At 35.9% G+C, this 15,740-nt stretch overlaps 4 protein-coding genes across 10 annotated transcripts; 3 read left to right on the top strand and 1 right to left on the bottom strand.

The window, feature by feature from the left end:
- The first annotated feature begins 1,081 nt into the window (after positions 1 to 1,081).
- LOC127263187 (PTI1-like tyrosine-protein kinase At3g15890) lies at positions 1,082 to 4,023 on the top strand. The gene is made up of 4 exons (XM_051292205.1): positions 1,082 to 1,422; positions 1,609 to 1,756; positions 2,798 to 3,060; positions 3,130 to 4,023. The coding sequence occupies exons 1-4, from the start codon at positions 1,376 to 1,378 to the stop codon at positions 3,794 to 3,796; spliced, it is 1,125 nt and encodes a 374-aa protein (XP_051148162.1). The 5' UTR covers positions 1,082 to 1,375; the 3' UTR covers positions 3,797 to 4,023.
- Positions 4,024 to 4,263: 240 nt separating this feature from the next.
- LOC127263188 (U11/U12 small nuclear ribonucleoprotein 25 kDa protein-like) lies at positions 4,264 to 5,266 on the top strand. Its single transcript, XM_051292206.1, has 4 exons — positions 4,264 to 4,399; positions 4,490 to 4,586; positions 4,815 to 4,914; positions 5,008 to 5,266. Exons 1-4 carry the CDS (start codon positions 4,264 to 4,266, stop codon positions 5,068 to 5,070), a joined length of 396 nt encoding a protein of 131 aa, XP_051148163.1. The 3' UTR covers positions 5,071 to 5,266.
- Positions 5,267 to 6,298: 1,032 nt separating this feature from the next.
- On the top strand, positions 6,299 to 9,542 carry LOC127262979 (wax ester synthase/diacylglycerol acyltransferase 11-like). Of its 4 annotated transcripts, none has more exons than XM_051291868.1 (7): positions 6,299 to 6,350; positions 6,531 to 7,288; positions 8,228 to 8,300; positions 8,385 to 8,452; positions 8,550 to 8,792; positions 8,895 to 9,032; positions 9,110 to 9,542. In XM_051291868.1, exons 1-7 carry the CDS (start codon positions 6,332 to 6,334, stop codon positions 9,266 to 9,268), a joined length of 1,458 nt encoding a protein of 485 aa, XP_051147825.1. In that variant the 5' UTR covers positions 6,299 to 6,331; the 3' UTR covers positions 9,269 to 9,542. The 4 variants fall into 4 exon arrangements, with proteins under 4 accessions (XP_051147825.1, XP_051147824.1, XP_051147826.1 ...); XM_051291867.1 differs by having other exon boundaries at positions 6,319 to 6,350; positions 6,464 to 7,288; XM_051291869.1 differs by having other exon boundaries at positions 6,328 to 6,625; positions 6,727 to 7,288.
- Positions 9,543 to 9,772: 230 nt separating this feature from the next.
- On the bottom strand, positions 9,773 to 14,154 carry LOC127262978 (filament-like plant protein 7). 4 transcript variants are annotated; one of them, XM_051291865.1, is made up of 6 exons: positions 13,952 to 14,154; positions 13,491 to 13,568; positions 13,237 to 13,378; positions 10,688 to 12,638; positions 10,554 to 10,608; positions 9,773 to 10,394 (listed from the first exon to the last, which is right to left on the bottom strand). In XM_051291865.1, exons 2-6 carry the CDS (start codon positions 13,560 to 13,562, stop codon positions 9,933 to 9,935), a joined length of 2,682 nt encoding a protein of 893 aa, XP_051147822.1. In that variant the 5' UTR covers positions 13,563 to 13,568; positions 13,952 to 14,154; the 3' UTR covers positions 9,773 to 9,932. The 4 variants fall into 4 exon arrangements, with proteins under 4 accessions (XP_051147822.1, XP_051147819.1, XP_051147821.1 ...); XM_051291862.1 differs by having other exon boundaries at positions 13,967 to 14,154; XM_051291864.1 differs by having other exon boundaries at positions 13,971 to 14,154.
- Between the last annotated feature and the right edge of the window lie 1,586 nt (positions 14,155 to 15,740).

Below are 15,740 nucleotides of genomic sequence, written 5' to 3'. Positions count from 1 at the left end.
GTTATTATTTGTTAAAATATAAATAATAAAATTATAAATAAAATATTTATTTATTATAAATCTATTTGATAACAAAATGACACTAATTTCGCAAATTTTAAAAGTACATATATATATATATTTATTTTTGGTCCAAAATTTCAAAAATAATACTTCACTGCCCATAAATTAATATTCAATTTTTCTATTTGGAACGTTCAATTATTGTTCTCTTTATATTTTTATACACAAAAATTATTCTTTTGTCTTTATTTTATTTACTTTTTAATTTTCTATACACGAAAAAGACAAAATTGTTAATTTATATATAAAAAAAAAACTAATTACCTGAAAAAGTGTGTAAATATCAATTAGGATAACAAAAAATAAACTCGTCAGGGAATAGTATTTTAATTAACCTGTGGATTATGTGCTGGCTCACAATTAAGTTCAGGCTGAATTATATCTTAATCACTCATCTTGTATTACAAATTTTTAATGGATGGTTGTGATTTAATTCAGCCATGATGTAAATTCAACATTGAATCCATCTTGTTTAAATGATAGCAAGTAACTAAAAATAGCGTAAAAATTTAGTTTATTTATTATTTTTTTTTTGGATATTTGTAAGAAAAGATAAAATTCATTATTAGTAAAAAAAATAATTACTTTGTAATTTAATAATTTAAAATACTATTTTTTTAGATATTTGTAAGAAAAAGTAAAATTCATTATTAGTAAAAAAATAATTATTTGATAATTCAAAATAAATATATATATATTTTATGAGTGAATAGATCACATAATAATAATAATAATAATAATAATAATAATAATAATAATAATAACTACATAATTTCAACACAGTGAGAGAGTAATAAAAATGACAAAGATTCCTAAACAAAAGGCGCAGCCTTCGAATTTACAAACACATATTTTGGTAATTACAAATATAATTAGAAAAGAGTAGTAGTAGTAGGTGCCACGTCTCAATTAATGTTTGAAATTTTGAAAGTTGTCCGCAGACGAGCCTGTCAGACTGGGCCCCGCCGACCCCCACGCCATTCATTCGAACAAAAGTGTGTCCGATCGAACAATCGATCGAACGACTTTAGTCGATGCACCAGTACCACACCACACCACAGCCCCCTTCTTCTTCATCGTCTTCTTCTTCTTCTTGCAGGGGTCCTTTTCGTAGCCGTTTTTGTTGCCGGTCGGTCTCGTCCTCGTCCTCGGAATCGTCAAACTCTGTTTCACTTTGTCTCAGAAGTGTTTTTTCGTCTGTCTGAAATGGATTTCGACGGTTGAAATTTGGTAAAATCTGCAGAAAAGGCCTCTGGTTTGTTCGTTTTTGCACTCGGGTTGACCCTGACCCTGTTCCTGACCCGACCCGGACATGATGGACTTCTCCTCGATGTTCTGCTGCGTCAAGAGCTCAGATCGGTGCGTGCCTTTTTTTTTTTTTTTGTCTCTTTTCTTTCCTCCTTTTGCTTCGATTTGTTTGATGTTTTCAACTTTGACCGCTGCTGCTGCTGCTGTTGCTGTATCGGTATCCTGTTAGTATTTCTATTATTTTTCATTTTTTTTGCGAATGTTGTAAGAGAAATTTGAGGTGCTCAATAATGGCAGGAAAAAGCAAGGTAAGAAGGAAGCGACGTGGAGGATTTTTTCACTGAAAGAATTGCAATTAGCTACCAACAATTTTAACTACGATAATAAGCTTGGAGAAGGTGGATTTGGTAGTGTGTATTGGGGACAGCTCTGGGATGGTTCTCAGGTAAGAACAACCACCTCTTCGTCTCTACCATAATTGCTGTAGTAATTGGATTGAAGGTTGTTACATCTGCTGGATATGAATAGTTCTTAATTGCTGCTGTAATAATGGAGTTCAGAAAAGCTTTTGTTCTAGAAATTATGTCTTATTTAAGATCTTCATTGAATTGCAGATGAGAGAATTGGAGCAGTATATGTTGTATGAATGCTATGTACAGTGTGTTCCCTACTTGCATTTTGATCTTTATTTTGAGTCGAAAATAGTTAGTTCGATGTTTTGGATTTGAATTTTTGGGTTTAAAATAGGGGTCGGATATAAAATTTAGGTGTCGAAAATAGTTGTTTGATGTTTTGAATTTGAATTTTCGAGTTAAAAATAGTGGTTGGATGTAAAATTTAGGTGTCTGAAAATAGTTTTCCAATGTTTTGGATTTGAATTTTTTAGTTGAAAATAACAGTTGGATTTAAAATTTAGTACTCAAAATTAGTTGTTCGATGTTTTGGATTTGAATTTTCGAGTTAAAAATAGTGGTCGGATGTAAAATTTAGTAGTCGAAAATAGTTTTCCGATGTTTTGAGTTTGAATTTGAATTTTTGAGTTAAAAATAGCGATTGGATGTAAAATTTAGTAGTTGAAAATAGTTATTCGATGTTTTGGATTTGAATTTTTGGGCTAAAAATAGCGGTCAAATGTGAAATTTAGTAGTTGAAATTAGTTGTTTGATGTTTTGGATTTGAATTTTCGAGTTAAAAATAGCGATTGGATGTAAAATTTAGCGGTCGAAAATAGTTTTCCGATGTTTTGGGTTTGAATTTTTCAGTTAAAAATAGCGGTCGGATGTAAAATTTAGGTGTCGAAAATAGTCGTTCGATGATCCGAATTTGAATTTCAGAGGTAAAAATAGCAGCCGGATGCAATGTTGGCGTAAAATTTAGTCGTAAAAAGTAGTCGTTCGATGTTTCGAATTTGAATTTACGAGTTAAAAATAGTTGTTGGATTTGATGTTCGCCTAAACTCTAGTCGTCGAAATTGTGCATTGTACAGATAGCCGTGAAAAGGCTCAAGTCATGGAGCAACAAAGCCGAGGTGGAGTTCTCCGTCGAGGTCGAGATCCTCGCCCGCGTCCGCCACAAGAACCTGCTCACCCTCCGGGGATACTGCGCCGAGGGGCAAGAACGTCTTATCGTCTACGACTACATGACCAATCTCAGTCTCCTATCTCATCTCCACGGCCAGCATTCCGCCGAGTGCCACCTCGACTGGCCCCGGAGAATGAACATCGCCATCGGCGCAGCCGAGGGCATCGTGTAAGTTTCGATTCTCTGTATTCATTCCGATCATTTTCGATTGTTTTTTTACGATTTCGCCTTTTGTAGTTACCTCCACCATTACGCGACGCCGCATATAATCCACCGTGACATTAAGGCGAGCAACGTATTGCTCGACGGCGATTTCAAGGCCCAGGTCGCCGATTTCGGGTTCGCTAAATTCATCCCTGACGGCGCGACGCATGTGACGACCCGGGTCAAGGGCACGCTCGGGTATCTCGCTCCCGAATACGCCATGCTCGGAAAAGCCTCCGAGAGCTGCGACGTCTACAGCTTCGGGATACTTTTACTCGAGCTCGCCAGCGGTAAGAAACCGCTCGAGAAGATGAGCTCGACGATGAAACGCGCGATCACCGATTGGGCTCTTCCGCTTGCATGCGAGAGGAAGTTCGACGAAATTGCGGATCGGAGGCTGAACGGGAATTACGTCGAGGACGAGCTGAAACGGGTTGTCTTCGTCGGGCTTATCTGCGCGCATAACCGTCCCGAGAAACGACCGACGATGCTCGAAGTTGTCGAGCTGCTGAAAGGGGATAAAGAGAAGTTCGAAGCTATCGAAGACGACGAAATGTTTAAAAACGTCGCGGCAGATTCGATCGTCGACGATAGCTCCGAATTCGTGTCGGAAGATAAGGAGAAGGAGGCGAAACAAGAAATCGAAGATGTTAAAGAGCTCTACGAGACGACGATGGCTACTACTACTACGTCTGCGTAAAGTTTGTCGAAATATCGATACTATTTTCTGCTCGGTTTGCTCGTTTTTTCGCCAAAATCGATCGGAGAACTTTCGACGTCGAAAAAAAGATCGGAATTTGATGTGATTTTTCTTGAAAAAACTATTTGCTTGTGGTTTTGAGTAGAACTATTGGTGTTGGTTTGTTAATGATCTGTTTGGCTAAGAAATTTTTTACAGTTTCTTAACGGTTTCTTCATCTTCTACAATTCATTGTTCATTTCTATTTTTTGTAATTTCGGAATCCGCCATTTCAGGTGCTGCCAAACAAGCAGAAGCGTTCAAAAATTCACAACGGTAACTTTTTTCAAATTTAACTAGACTTGCTGGCTACTGCCTATGCTATAAATAGACACACACACAGAGAAACTGCCATTTTTAAAACTCTGTCTTCTCCATTCTTCTCTGTATAAACTTCTGCAGAAATAAGCTTCAAGAAAGGGGCTTTAATGGTGAAAAATTACTCGAATCGATCGACCAGGAATTCAATCGCGTTTTCGATCAAGAGAAGATGTCTGAAATACACAAGGCTTCCTAGGCAGCTTCTCAGGCTTACTGTCCTGAAATTGGATGGATCTTCTTTCAGTAAATTCAAGATTCGATTTTTCAGGATTTTTTTTTTTTTCTTTTTGAGAATAGATTGTTCATTTTTTTTCTTACAATGGTTTTTTGCAGGTGTTAATGTGGGGAGAAATGTTACAGTGGGTGATCTTAGATTATCCATTCAGGAAGAGTTTAAAAATTCATTGAAGGAGGGTGAAGAACACTTGTGGTAACAGGATCTTGGTTTCTATAAAGATATCTTTTCTTTCTTTTTGTTTTTTAGATCGAAAGGATAACGGGTTTTCAATAAAAATATCAAATACTCTTTGGAATTGAGTTATCGATGACTGAAGAATATGAATATGATCGTCACAAATTGAATTATAATCAAATTGCTCTAAGTCGGCACTGTCGTTTTTATTTTTATTTTTGGTAATGAATTGGTTAAAAAATGCAGGGCAGTTGTGTGGAGTCACTTCTGTTTATGTTACAAAGGCGAAAAGCTTCTCGATGAGAAAGCCGGGATTCGAAAGTATTCGATCAAAGACGGGGATCAGGTGATCGATCAAATCGGATACTCTGTAGAATGGTTTGATTTGATTTATATTGTTGTTTTTTTATTTGGATTCGAAAGTATTCTTTTCTTGCAGCTTCACTTTGTCCGGCATTTGAGCGCTCCACCGGAGATGAGCCGAGCAACGACGATTATATAATCGGCGCATATGAAAATTAACATTGTTTTGGCTTAGGACTCTCAATTTTTTTTGTTATTACACTGAAATTCGCAGCCGCTAGTCTTTAAGCATGCGTTTGATAATATTTTGACCTGACGATAATATAATATGCAATTACGCGGCAACTCTCTGTAAATTCAAGGATGTTTTGTTTGAACAATTTTTCCAAAATTCTACTCCCTCGATCCAATATAAAGTATTTATTTATTCTATTTTTATTCGTTTTATATAGTTTATCATTTCTTAAAAAATATAATTATATACTTTAATTATATTTTAAATTTTATAATTTATATACTTTTTAATTATAACTTTGGATATTTTTTTAGGACGGAGAGAGTATTATTGATTTAATTTCTTTCTATATCAAATCAAATATCTATTTTTATTTTTTATATTATATTAAAAATAAATTTTATAGTTAAAATATCACATCATCCGACTATTCAAATTAAAATTTTTTACTATTAAATCCTAACTTAAAATTCAAACCCAAAACAAGCATGACAATATACTTTTTGTATATTTATGTCTATTTTATTTATGATAAATAATTAATTTTCGTGCCTAATCAAAAACACATTGACATGGTTAATTGAAATATCGAATATATCTTAGGTTTTTTTTTTTTTTTAAGAATATAAAGATTCACATAAATCAACTTTACCTAAATAATCAAGAATATAAAGAACAAAGTTCTGCTGCAATAATTGAAATAAAACCCCAATCCAACTAGAATCACTATTAAGACATTTCAAGGAATGATATCAGAATTTTAATAGATGCATGCCCATTGAGCAATTAAATTTTTAGCACATTGTATAATATTATTTATTATTATTATTATTATTATTTTGATATCGTGGGAATTCGCAGCTACTTGAAGTCCGCATTAGGTAAACTCTCGGACGAATCTAATACCCTGCAAATTAGGTTCGACAATGTAGGCGAAGCATGTGTGGCTTTAATATTTTGTTATTATTCTTTCTCAAAATTTATTACGATGTTGATTGGGATTTAACACAATTTTGTTGGCTTGAACTCGGTTGCGTGGGAATCAGTCACAATAAATCATGATAAAATTTTATTTGAATAAGACAAAAATTGATAATTATAATATTAAATAAGATGAAAAATAATTTTTACTCGAAGATTAAAAATTTGTGTGCGTGTCTAAATCTATTTATAAGGGGACAATAGCCAAACCACAAAAGATTAAACAAACAGACTCCAAAATTAAATGAACTCCAAAATTCTTGGTGAGGTTATAAGTGAGGCCTTTTATTTTGTATACAGAATTCAAATGTGTTTCTATTCTGCACCTCGGATTCTTCTTCTTTAATTGTTTTTTCATCTGTCTTATCCTACGCAGCAGCGGCGTATTTTAGAGGACACCCGTGCATATATAATTTCTAATATGCCTTCGTGGAATAAATTAGGTATGGCAAAACAGAGCGTACCTGCGGCGGAGACCGACGACGACGAGCCAGTGACGCCGGCCGGCAGACTTTTCGCGCAGCCGCTGATGGATCAGGTGATAAACTGCGCAATCGCCGGAGAATCAGCGATTAACCTCGAATCGATCAAATCGGAGATTCAGAAATCGATTATGCTTAAGCATCCTCGGTTTTGCAGCGTGATGGTTACGGACGCCGCCGGCCGGCAATTCTGGCGGAGGACTGAGGTCGACGTCGACAGGCACGTGATTATCATTCACGAACCGATCTCCGGCGAGGAGGAGTTCGTCTCCGACGAAGATGCGGTGAACGATTACGTGGCGAATCTAACCGTCTCGTCGCCGCTCTCGAAGGAGAAACCGCTTTGGGAACTGCACGTCCTCGTGGCGCACAGAGCTGTGGTTTTCCGTGTGCACCACGCGCTTGGGGATGGCATCTCCTTGATGTCGATGTTCCTGTCGTGTTGCCGGAGACTCGACGATCCGGAGCAGGCGCCGGCGATCGCCGGCGTCGGCGCGGCGGCGATTTTGCCGAAGCGGTGGAGCGTTTGGACGGTGGTGAAATTGGTTTGGTTTACTTTACTCTACTCTCTGGAGTTGATTCTGAGGCTGATGTGGTTGAGCGACAAGACAACCGCCGTGAGTGGCGGCTCCGGCGTAGAGCTCTGGCCTCGGCGGTTAGCGACGGCGAGATTCAGAATTGAGGACATGAAAACCGTCAAGCGTGCCGTCGCCGAGGCGGTTAGTATTCCTGACCGTTGGATCAATTTTGATCCCGCTAGTTATTACTCATTTTAATTAATTAATTAATTAATTATTATAGTGTATAATAAATTATCTTTCCAATATGTCTCTTTACCACCAAAGGTGTGTTTGTCTCTAGGTTTGGATTTCGAGTAAAGTGGAATAATTTTTTAACGTGATATAAATATTATAATTGATTTAATATTTTTAATGTAAAATAATTTTTTAGTATAATATATTAAAAAATAATTATTTAATTTAATATTTTAAAAAAAAAAACATTTGAAGTATATGATAGATTTTGATATTTTTATCCTTGTTTTATTTGTTAAAATAATTGTATAAATGATGATATACTTATAGTTTAAATAAAAATAAAATACTTTTTCTTCCGTCCCGCTTAATATTTTTATTTTTGTTTTGTCCTATTTAATTATTATTTTTTTAAAATTTAATTATATGCTTTAATTATATAAAAAAATTTAATTACTTGCTAATTAGATAGATGTTGTAAATAAAAATAAAAGTAAAACTGCAAGAGTACATTTTTCTCAAATCAAATCAAAGAAACACACCGTAGTATAAATGGAAAGGTTTTATAAAGGTCCAGGGATCTGAGGTCCCGGGAAGCCTCTCCCTAGTGGTCCTATGAGATCTACGGCTGACATTCGCTGATTCTGTTTTGCAGCTAGGTGCTTCAATTTTTATTTATTACAGTTGGTGGTCAGTTTTACGTATCTTTGTTCTGTGATCTTTCTTGCAGTTAAATGTGGTGTTCCAAGTAAAATACATACATATATATATGTATATATATAAAATGTGGTGTTCGAAGTGTGGCCATTTCACTTTGCCATTTCCATGTTTACGAGTAATTAGGGTTTCTTACCAGGCCGACTGCTGATACACATGTTGTGAATGTTGTCCAAAAATGTGCAGACAATTAATGACGTCCTCTTCGGTGTAATCGAAATGGGGATTTCACGATACTTCGATCTCAGATCCAACAATAGTAAGTTAAAATTTAAATTTCCCCAACTTCGCGGGAGATCTGTTGCACGAATTTGACGAATCTCTTATTTTTTAACTGGTTTAGGTTTGCAAGAAGGGGACCAGATCACAGGTGTCGCCATGGTGAATTTGAGACCACAGGCAGGCCTGCAGGTTTCATTTCTTCACATGTCTCTTCTGACCTAAAATTAGTACTTTTGTGTCCAATCGTCGCACAGCCTATTCCTATTCAATTCGGTAGTTGTTCTAGGATTTGTCGAAGCTGATGAACACCAACGCCAATTCTGGATCTCGATGGGGCAACAAATTCGGAATCATTCTCTTACCTGTTTGTTACCACAAACATAATTCTGGCTCAGGTTCAGGTTCAGGTTCAGATCCTCTGTTATTTGTAAGAAGAGCCAAAGCAATGATTGACAGGAAAAAGCTGTCCTTAGAAGCTCCATTTTCTTACATGCTCATGGATGTTATTACACATTTATTTGGGGCCAAGGTATGAGGAAGAAGAAGAAAGAATCATACGAAAGACACATAAATACATACAATGAGGATTGGTAATTAATTGATCTGGTGTTATTGGATTGTGCATTTGCAGCTAACCAGCATTCTGAATTACCAAGTGGTCTGCAACACGACATTCACAGTGTCGAACGTCATCGGGCCGAGGGAGAAGATCACACTGTGTGGCAATCCTGTTAAGTACATGAGGGTTACGACTAGCAGTCTTCCTCATGTAATGAATTTGTTTTCTTCTTCATTCTTGTTCTAATTCAACTCGATCGGTACTTGATTTATTAATATGTTGTGTAGGCTATTACCATGCATATGCTGAGTTACGCGGGATTTGCAGACATGCAAATCCTCGTAGCTAAGGAGATCATTCCGGACCCTAAACTTCTTGCAAAGTGCTTCGAAGATGCCTTAATGGAAATGAAAGAAGAAGCATCTACTAGTTTTCAAGGTATCTAAAAAAGCCTCTTTAACACTTACTATTACAACTTAGAGCTGTCAATGGGTCGATTCGTGTCACGTTGAATGGGTTCTAATCCGGTCCATTTATTTATTGTGTCGGGTTCGTGTTGATCCGTTTATTATCGTGTCGGATTTGTGTTGACCCATATAAGTAATCGGGTCGAAATCCTTTATCCAAATCCTTTTTTTTTTTTTTTTTTTGTCAAATTGCCATATCATGTTAGTTGTTTTCGATTATAGTGTTATGTATATATTAAATTATGTTGAATTATTTAAGATTGAACTTAACTTATATTAATATATTATAATCTGGCTGTGATGTCGAATTCGAATTGAGAGTCTGTTATCGTGTCAATCCATATGCATAATCGGATCAAAATACTTGACTCAAATCCAATTATTTTGTGTCGGATTATCGTGTCGTGATAATTCTTGCCGGTTTCTACTACTACTACATTGGTTTGTTTAATTTACAAATACTTATTTGAACCAACATTCATGTGGTCTGAACAATAACCATGTTCGATCATATGCTAGACATTAACAAAAACAATCTTTCATGAAATGATACAACAACAATCTTGTCGAAAACCATCAATACATACAAACAAATCTATTCACAAAAACAACAAATTCCTTATTGCAATGAAAGCCAATCGATTTACCAAAGGGACTTACTCTTGCTGCTACTCTTCTTCCTTCTCAACAGTAGAGTTGTCAGAAACCCGATCCCTCTTCCTCCCGTATTTTTCTTCGGGACAACGACCAAAGCCCCCGATTTCGCCGCTCTAGAATCTTTCCTTGTCCCAAGATACTTATCCGCTTGATTATCCGAGAAAGAAAAGCTCCGGCTGCTTGTCCTAGAAATAGATTGTCCGTTCGCAGCAGCCGTAGTTGTCATTTCCTTCGAGTGCTTTAGCCGTTGCGCATAATCTTCGGACAGCATTTCGCGCAAAGATGACCGCTGTTTAAATTTCTTGCTCGTTGCCCCGGTTATCGATAGAACCTTGTCGAAAACCGATAGCTCCTTTGACGAACCGAGTGATTTCAGCTGCTTCCCCAATTTCAAAATCGTTTCTTCGCACTCCGCTAGCTTCGCCGACGCTTTCGTGATCTCCATACCCTGCCAAATGTATAAAATGATTTGAGGTTTGTTTTGTATTACTTATATATATACCCCTTATTTTGATTAAAAAAAAAAAAGACAATTTCATTACACAAATAAAAATAATGGTCGACTAGGTCCCGCCGTCAAATTCATTTAGCGTAAATAAGAACTTACCGTTTGCAGCAGCTCTTCTTCGCTCCCATTCTTCGAGTTTTGGTTTTTCGTCGTGCTGTTAACCGTAAAATCGAATATAAATATTTCAACAACACGACAAACATCGATATATATATATGTATAAACGAATGTACCTTTCGAGTTGCAGTTGAAGCTCAAGGCAAATCCCCTCCAATTCCTCGCAGCAATGGATTTTATTATCGAGCTCGACCTCGACGCACGACAGTTTTTGTAGGGCGTCGCCGAGTTTTGATTTGGTAACGGTGAGCTGAGTATCGAGATCTTCGTTGATCGCCTTCAAATCCTCGATCCGATCCTCCGTCATTCTCCCTGACTCTTTCAACACTTCTATCTCGGTTTGCAGAATCGCAAATTCGGGATCGTTCTTCGACAATTTCATCCGATTCACCTCGTTCTTCAGCGCTTTGATTTCTACTTTCAGCGCCGAATGTATTTTCTCTATTTCGAGCATAAGATTCTGCACGCACTCGAGCTCCATCGCAGTCCCTGGACCTTCCCCGCTCAAGTGCTTCGAGAATTCATCTCTAACCGTCGAGCGATCGTCGTAGGATACACAGTTGTCGGTAATCCATCCAAGCGTTGACGCTAAGTGTCGAACGAACCCGTCGTAACTTATCATTCCATCCGACAGATTCTTACAACTACCGATAAATTCCATCAGAACGTCGCTTAGCTCGCGGCTTCTCCATCGAAAGACATGAATTTTACACTCGCCCGCCTTCGAATTGTTGTCATCATCAGGCAAATTTCCGTAAAATTTTCTAACAATATTGATAATTTTTCCGAGGGATACGCTCAAATCCGGCTGTAGTAGCTCGTTGCTCGATTCGTGAAGCGAATTGGATCTCGGAGTCGACGGTGGTGATTTCCAAGTGAGGTACCCGCTGATCGGGACCAATTTCGATGGCTCGGCAGCAGCGATGCCGTTCGCAGCCAATTTGACGTCGCCAAGAAGGTCGTTGATGCTCTTTTTCGAAATCCTATGTTGCTCGACGATCGTGTTCGCAACATTCATTACCCAATCGTTCGGTTTATCCGAAGACGGTTCTTCCCCGATCCCCACTGGAACAAGCTCCTTCGTCGTGACATTCATATGGCTGTCCAAATCAGACATCGAAGAAAACGAACCTCCGCCAACCGGTAGATCGACTGCAACTATCGCTAACCTCTCCATTTCCACGAAATCGTCCATTAGACTCATGTCCGAAGCTCCAATTATCTTACATTCGTGTTCCGTCTTCTCCTCTGCGACCAAGGATGTCGAAATCTGCAGTTTCTGGTAATGTAAGAGCTGCTCCTCTTTCTCCATCAAAAGTTCTTTAAAAATCTCATTCTCCTTCTCCAAATCCCGAACCCGACTCGTCAACACCCCGAGCTTCTTACATACGTTTTCCGGAGAGTAATCTGTAATAAAACCTCCATGTAAGGACTTCCTCCGGGTATCGATCCGACTACCCGCGTATACTTCAATATCGCTCTTTACATTCGCCATTATCGTCGGCCCGGGAATGCGTTTACGCGTCAATGCGCGTAATCTTTGACAATCGCCTTCCAATTTCTTGATCTTCTTGACATTGTCCGAATTTTGTTTGTTCGAAGCCTCTACAGACCCTCGGCAATACTCGAGCTCTTTCTCGAGCGCGCGGAATTCGTATCGCAGAAAAGTGTTTTCTTTTTCGGTGGAATCGAGTCGGGACATCAAGGCTTCGAACTCGGCTTCTGTCTGATTCTTGATTTTTGTAAGATCGTTGATTAGTTTCTCCTTCACTATTAGAGCTTTTCCGAGATACGATGTCTCGGCGGCTGCGGTCGCGAGGCGTTTGTTCGCTTCAGACAGCTGCTCTTCCAGCTTCTTATGCGCCGTTTTCGACTCTTTCGACGTCTGCGTTATTGCTTCTTTCAGTTTTCGATCTTGATCGTTTCGAACGTTGTTCAGCTGATCCATACAGTCCTTAAATGCCGAGTTTAAGTTCGCGAGCCTCTCGTTTGCTGCGCCGCGCTGTTCGATGACTTCATCGAGCTCTTCCTTCAAGCGATGGGCTTCTTCCTCGGCCTTGATCTTGTCTGAAATGAGATTTAACGAAATTCTTACAACAACTACTGTTGGAAGACTAAAGTATGTGATGTAACGATGTCATGAAACTAATCCATATTCTTGTAATAAAATTTTTCTGCCTTTCAAATCTATTTTTTCTTTTCTGTTACTAATGACATTATCCTTCTTAAAGTTCACCTAATATCACGGTTTGTCCCTATAATTCCATTTTGTTAATGTCTTAAATCAATTCAATTTTTTTCTGTTACTAACGACGACATGAGTGACGGAATTAGTTTCGTCCCAGAAGTTCACCTAGCTATCGCCAGTCTGTCCCTTAAATCCATTCTTTTTTTGTTACTATATTACATTAGGGTCGGAATTACTGTCCCTAAAATTCAAGTAACTAACGGCCATATGTCTCTAATTCCATTTTTAAATCCAATTTTTCTGTTCTTAACGAAATTAGTTTTGTCCTTAGAGTTCACGCAGCTAACCCTAACGCCGGTTGTCCCTAAATTCATTTTTTTTCATTAGTAATGACATTAGTTTGTCCTAAAATTTACGTAGATAACGCCGACTGTCACTGATTTTTGTTACAAATATGTTTTTTTTAGTGACACATACCTGCAATGGCATCATCTGCCATTTTTTGACACCTCTCTGCAAGTTTATCTTTCTCTGAACACTCATCAACAACAGCAGCCAATTTCTCACTTAATTCTTTCAAAGAAATTTCCAGATCTGCTTCTTTTGGGACAGGTTTTTCCTGATCAAAAATTGTAAGAAAAAATGGATAAAAAAATTAGCACTTAGAAAGAGTTTGGACAACTTATTAGGATCATGCGACGAAGTAAGAAAGATATTTAATTTCCTCTTACTTCATCATCTCCATTTGCAACTATTGTCTTCTCCGATGATCTTTTCCTCCATAGCCAAGTTTTCTGGTCCATAATTCCCTATTATTTACCATAAACCCAATCACCATAAAAATTTCAAGAAAACATAACAGACAAAATCATAAAATGCTATTTCTTTTTAAGAAGATGATTGAACAAGTTCAAGAACAAAAAGAACCCAATTTCTGACATGAAGAATCAAGGAATAAGCCAAGAAATAACTAGACAAAACCCAACTAATTTTTTTTTCTTTTTTTAGGTAAAAATAAAACCAAGAACCCCACTCTCATGATCGATCACATAAATAAACACCACAATCATATTAGGCATAGCAATAAAGTGTGACAATAATGATAAATGTTAAAAGATTATTAAAACCATAGTGGAAGAACACACTTGAGAGGCAATTTCTCATTAAAAAAAAAAATTGGAAATAATCGAACCCTTTGATCACCTACCCACCACTGTTAGGGCAAGAAAAACAAGAAACAGGTTGAATAAACAATTGGGGATCAATTATTGCCAGTTGGATTTTGTTGGAAGTGAAGAGAATTATGGAGAAGGAACACACAAATAAATAACTAAGAAGAGAAGAGAGTGGAGAGACTTAGAAATGGAATCGGAAGATGGTTGATGAATGATGATGGATTTTAATGCCCACTAAATAAAGGGTGACTTTGAAATTCTCAGCTCCACCGACAATTGAGTGAAAACTACAGTCTGAAACTAATTTGTGGGATTTTTACTGTTTTCACATCGTTTTTTTATTTTTTAAATATTAAATTAAAAATTCATTTTTTATTATATAAAAAAAATAAAAAATCAATGTTACATTTAAAATATTAAATTAATTTTTATTTAACTGTTGTTAATTTTCAAATCTTGAAGGTTAGTCTCCGGTGACCGTTGTCCATCAACCGCCGGTCCCTCGGTGGAGAGTGTCGGCGATGAGGTTTCGAACCTTGAAATAAATAAGAGAGAAGAGAGGGACCTGTACTGAACTGTACTACCCGTTATTAATGCTCCCGACGACAGAGCTTGTTTTTGTATATATATCCTTCCTATTCCGGTGTTCCAATTCAATAGTTTTGTTTATCATTTTTATCGATTTTAAAATAATAATTTTATTTTCATAAATAATTATATTACCATAGAACTATACTTACTTTTTCATTTTTATTACACAATTATTATTACTTTTTATACTAATACACTCACAAAAGTAAAAAAATCTTTTATCTATATTTTTTATCTACTACCAATATAATATCAATCATCCTTAAATCTTGTATTCAACTTAATTAATACTATATTTATGGGACGAATAGACTATTATACTCCATCTTTATTTTATTAAATCGTCAAATTTATGTCACTATTATATTTGAAATAATAAAAAAAAATTGTAAAATTTTCTTTAAGTCCAGCCATAAAATACACTGTGATTTTTTTATTGATTTTTAAATATTAATTATTATATCAAAACATAATGCAAATAAAAATAAAATGGCAAAATACATATATTAATCTTTTATAATACTAATACAATAATATTTGTGTAATAAATTATACAAATATAATAATATTTTTAATGTCACGTACAATAGCCCAAAAGTATGTGTATAACGGAGGTAATATATAATTATTATTTCATCCCTCCGTTATCAATTTATTCATTTGTTTATTGTACAAAATTTTAGGAATTTTCGTATTATATTGAGGTATGATATGAATAAGGTAGAAAATACTAAAATAATTTTATTAGTATTGTATGATATAAATATAATGATATTTATGTAATATATTATAAATTACTAAAAAAGAATACATATTTTGTTATAATACAAACTAAAATAAAAAAATTGACAAAATGTCAATGGAGGGGAGTATTATTTACTTAGTACTTATTTATTACAAATGCATTATCTTTATTATATATTTTTTTATTTTTTTAATTACTAATTAAATTTTTAAAATTACTTTTAAATATTTTTCATTTTTTTTATTTTTTTAATAACATGGTCCTTCCCTCCCTCGTCTATCTATCTGTTTGTTTTCTATACGGAGTTTTTTAGAAATATTAGTATTATATTGGTGTATAGTATAAATAAAGTAGAAAATACTAAAATAATGTTATTAGTATTGTTTGATATAAATGTAATGACATTTGTGTAATATATTGTAAGTTGTAGGAGTAATTTTAATGTTAGTAGAAAATACCGTTATTAGAAA

This window comes from Andrographis paniculata, unplaced genomic scaffold (assembly GCF_009805555.1).
Source record: "Andrographis paniculata isolate CXL003 unplaced genomic scaffold, ASM980555v1 Contig66END, whole genome shotgun sequence".
NCBI classification, from domain to species: Eukaryota; Viridiplantae; Streptophyta; class Magnoliopsida; order Lamiales; family Acanthaceae; genus Andrographis; species Andrographis paniculata.
The sequence above is the reverse complement of the archived record's forward strand: the minus strand, read 5'-3'. Positions and strand labels throughout refer to the sequence as shown.

What these genes read in the sequence shown, in the direction of transcription:
- LOC127263187 (XM_051292205.1), top strand. Translation starts at nt 1,376, where the DNA reads ATGATGGACTTCTCCTCGATGTTCTGCTGCGTCAAGAGCTCAGATCG. An exon ending in TGCGTCAAGAGCTCAGATCG is followed by an intron (nt 1,423 to 1,608) that starts GTGCGTGCCTTT and finishes CAATAATGGCAG; the next exon opens with GAAAAAGCAAGGTAAGAAGG. An exon ending in AGCTCTGGGATGGTTCTCAG is followed by an intron (nt 1,757 to 2,797) that starts GTAAGAACAACC and finishes TGCATTGTACAG; the next exon opens with ATAGCCGTGAAAAGGCTCAA.
- LOC127263188 (XM_051292206.1), top strand. Translation starts at nt 4,264, where the DNA reads ATGGTGAAAAATTACTCGAATCGATCGACCAGGAATTCAATCGCGTTT. An exon ending in GAGGGTGAAGAACACTTGTG is followed by an intron (nt 4,587 to 4,814) that starts GTAACAGGATCT and finishes TAAAAAATGCAG; the next exon opens with GGCAGTTGTGTGGAGTCACT. An exon ending in CGATCAAAGACGGGGATCAG is followed by an intron (nt 4,915 to 5,007) that starts GTGATCGATCAA and finishes CTTTTCTTGCAG; the next exon opens with CTTCACTTTGTCCGGCATTT.
- LOC127262979 (XM_051291867.1), top strand. Translation starts at nt 6,509, where the DNA reads ATGCCTTCGTGGAATAAATTAGGTATGGCAAAACAGAGCGTACCTGCG. An exon ending in CGATCTCAGATCCAACAATA is followed by an intron (nt 8,301 to 8,384) that starts GTAAGTTAAAAT and finishes TAACTGGTTTAG; the next exon opens with GTTTGCAAGAAGGGGACCAG. An exon ending in GACCACAGGCAGGCCTGCAG is followed by an intron (nt 8,453 to 8,549) that starts GTTTCATTTCTT and finishes TAGTTGTTCTAG; the next exon opens with GATTTGTCGAAGCTGATGAA.
- LOC127262978 (XM_051291861.1), bottom strand. An exon ending in GGCAGATGATGCCATTGCAG is followed by an intron (nt 12,639 to 13,236) that starts GTATGTGTCACT and finishes ATCTCATTTCAG; the next exon opens with ACAAGATCAAGGCCGAGGAA. An exon ending in CTTCAACTGCAACTCGAAAG is followed by an intron (nt 10,609 to 10,687) that starts GTACATTCGTTT and finishes TACGGTTAACAG; the next exon opens with CACGACGAAAAACCAAAACT.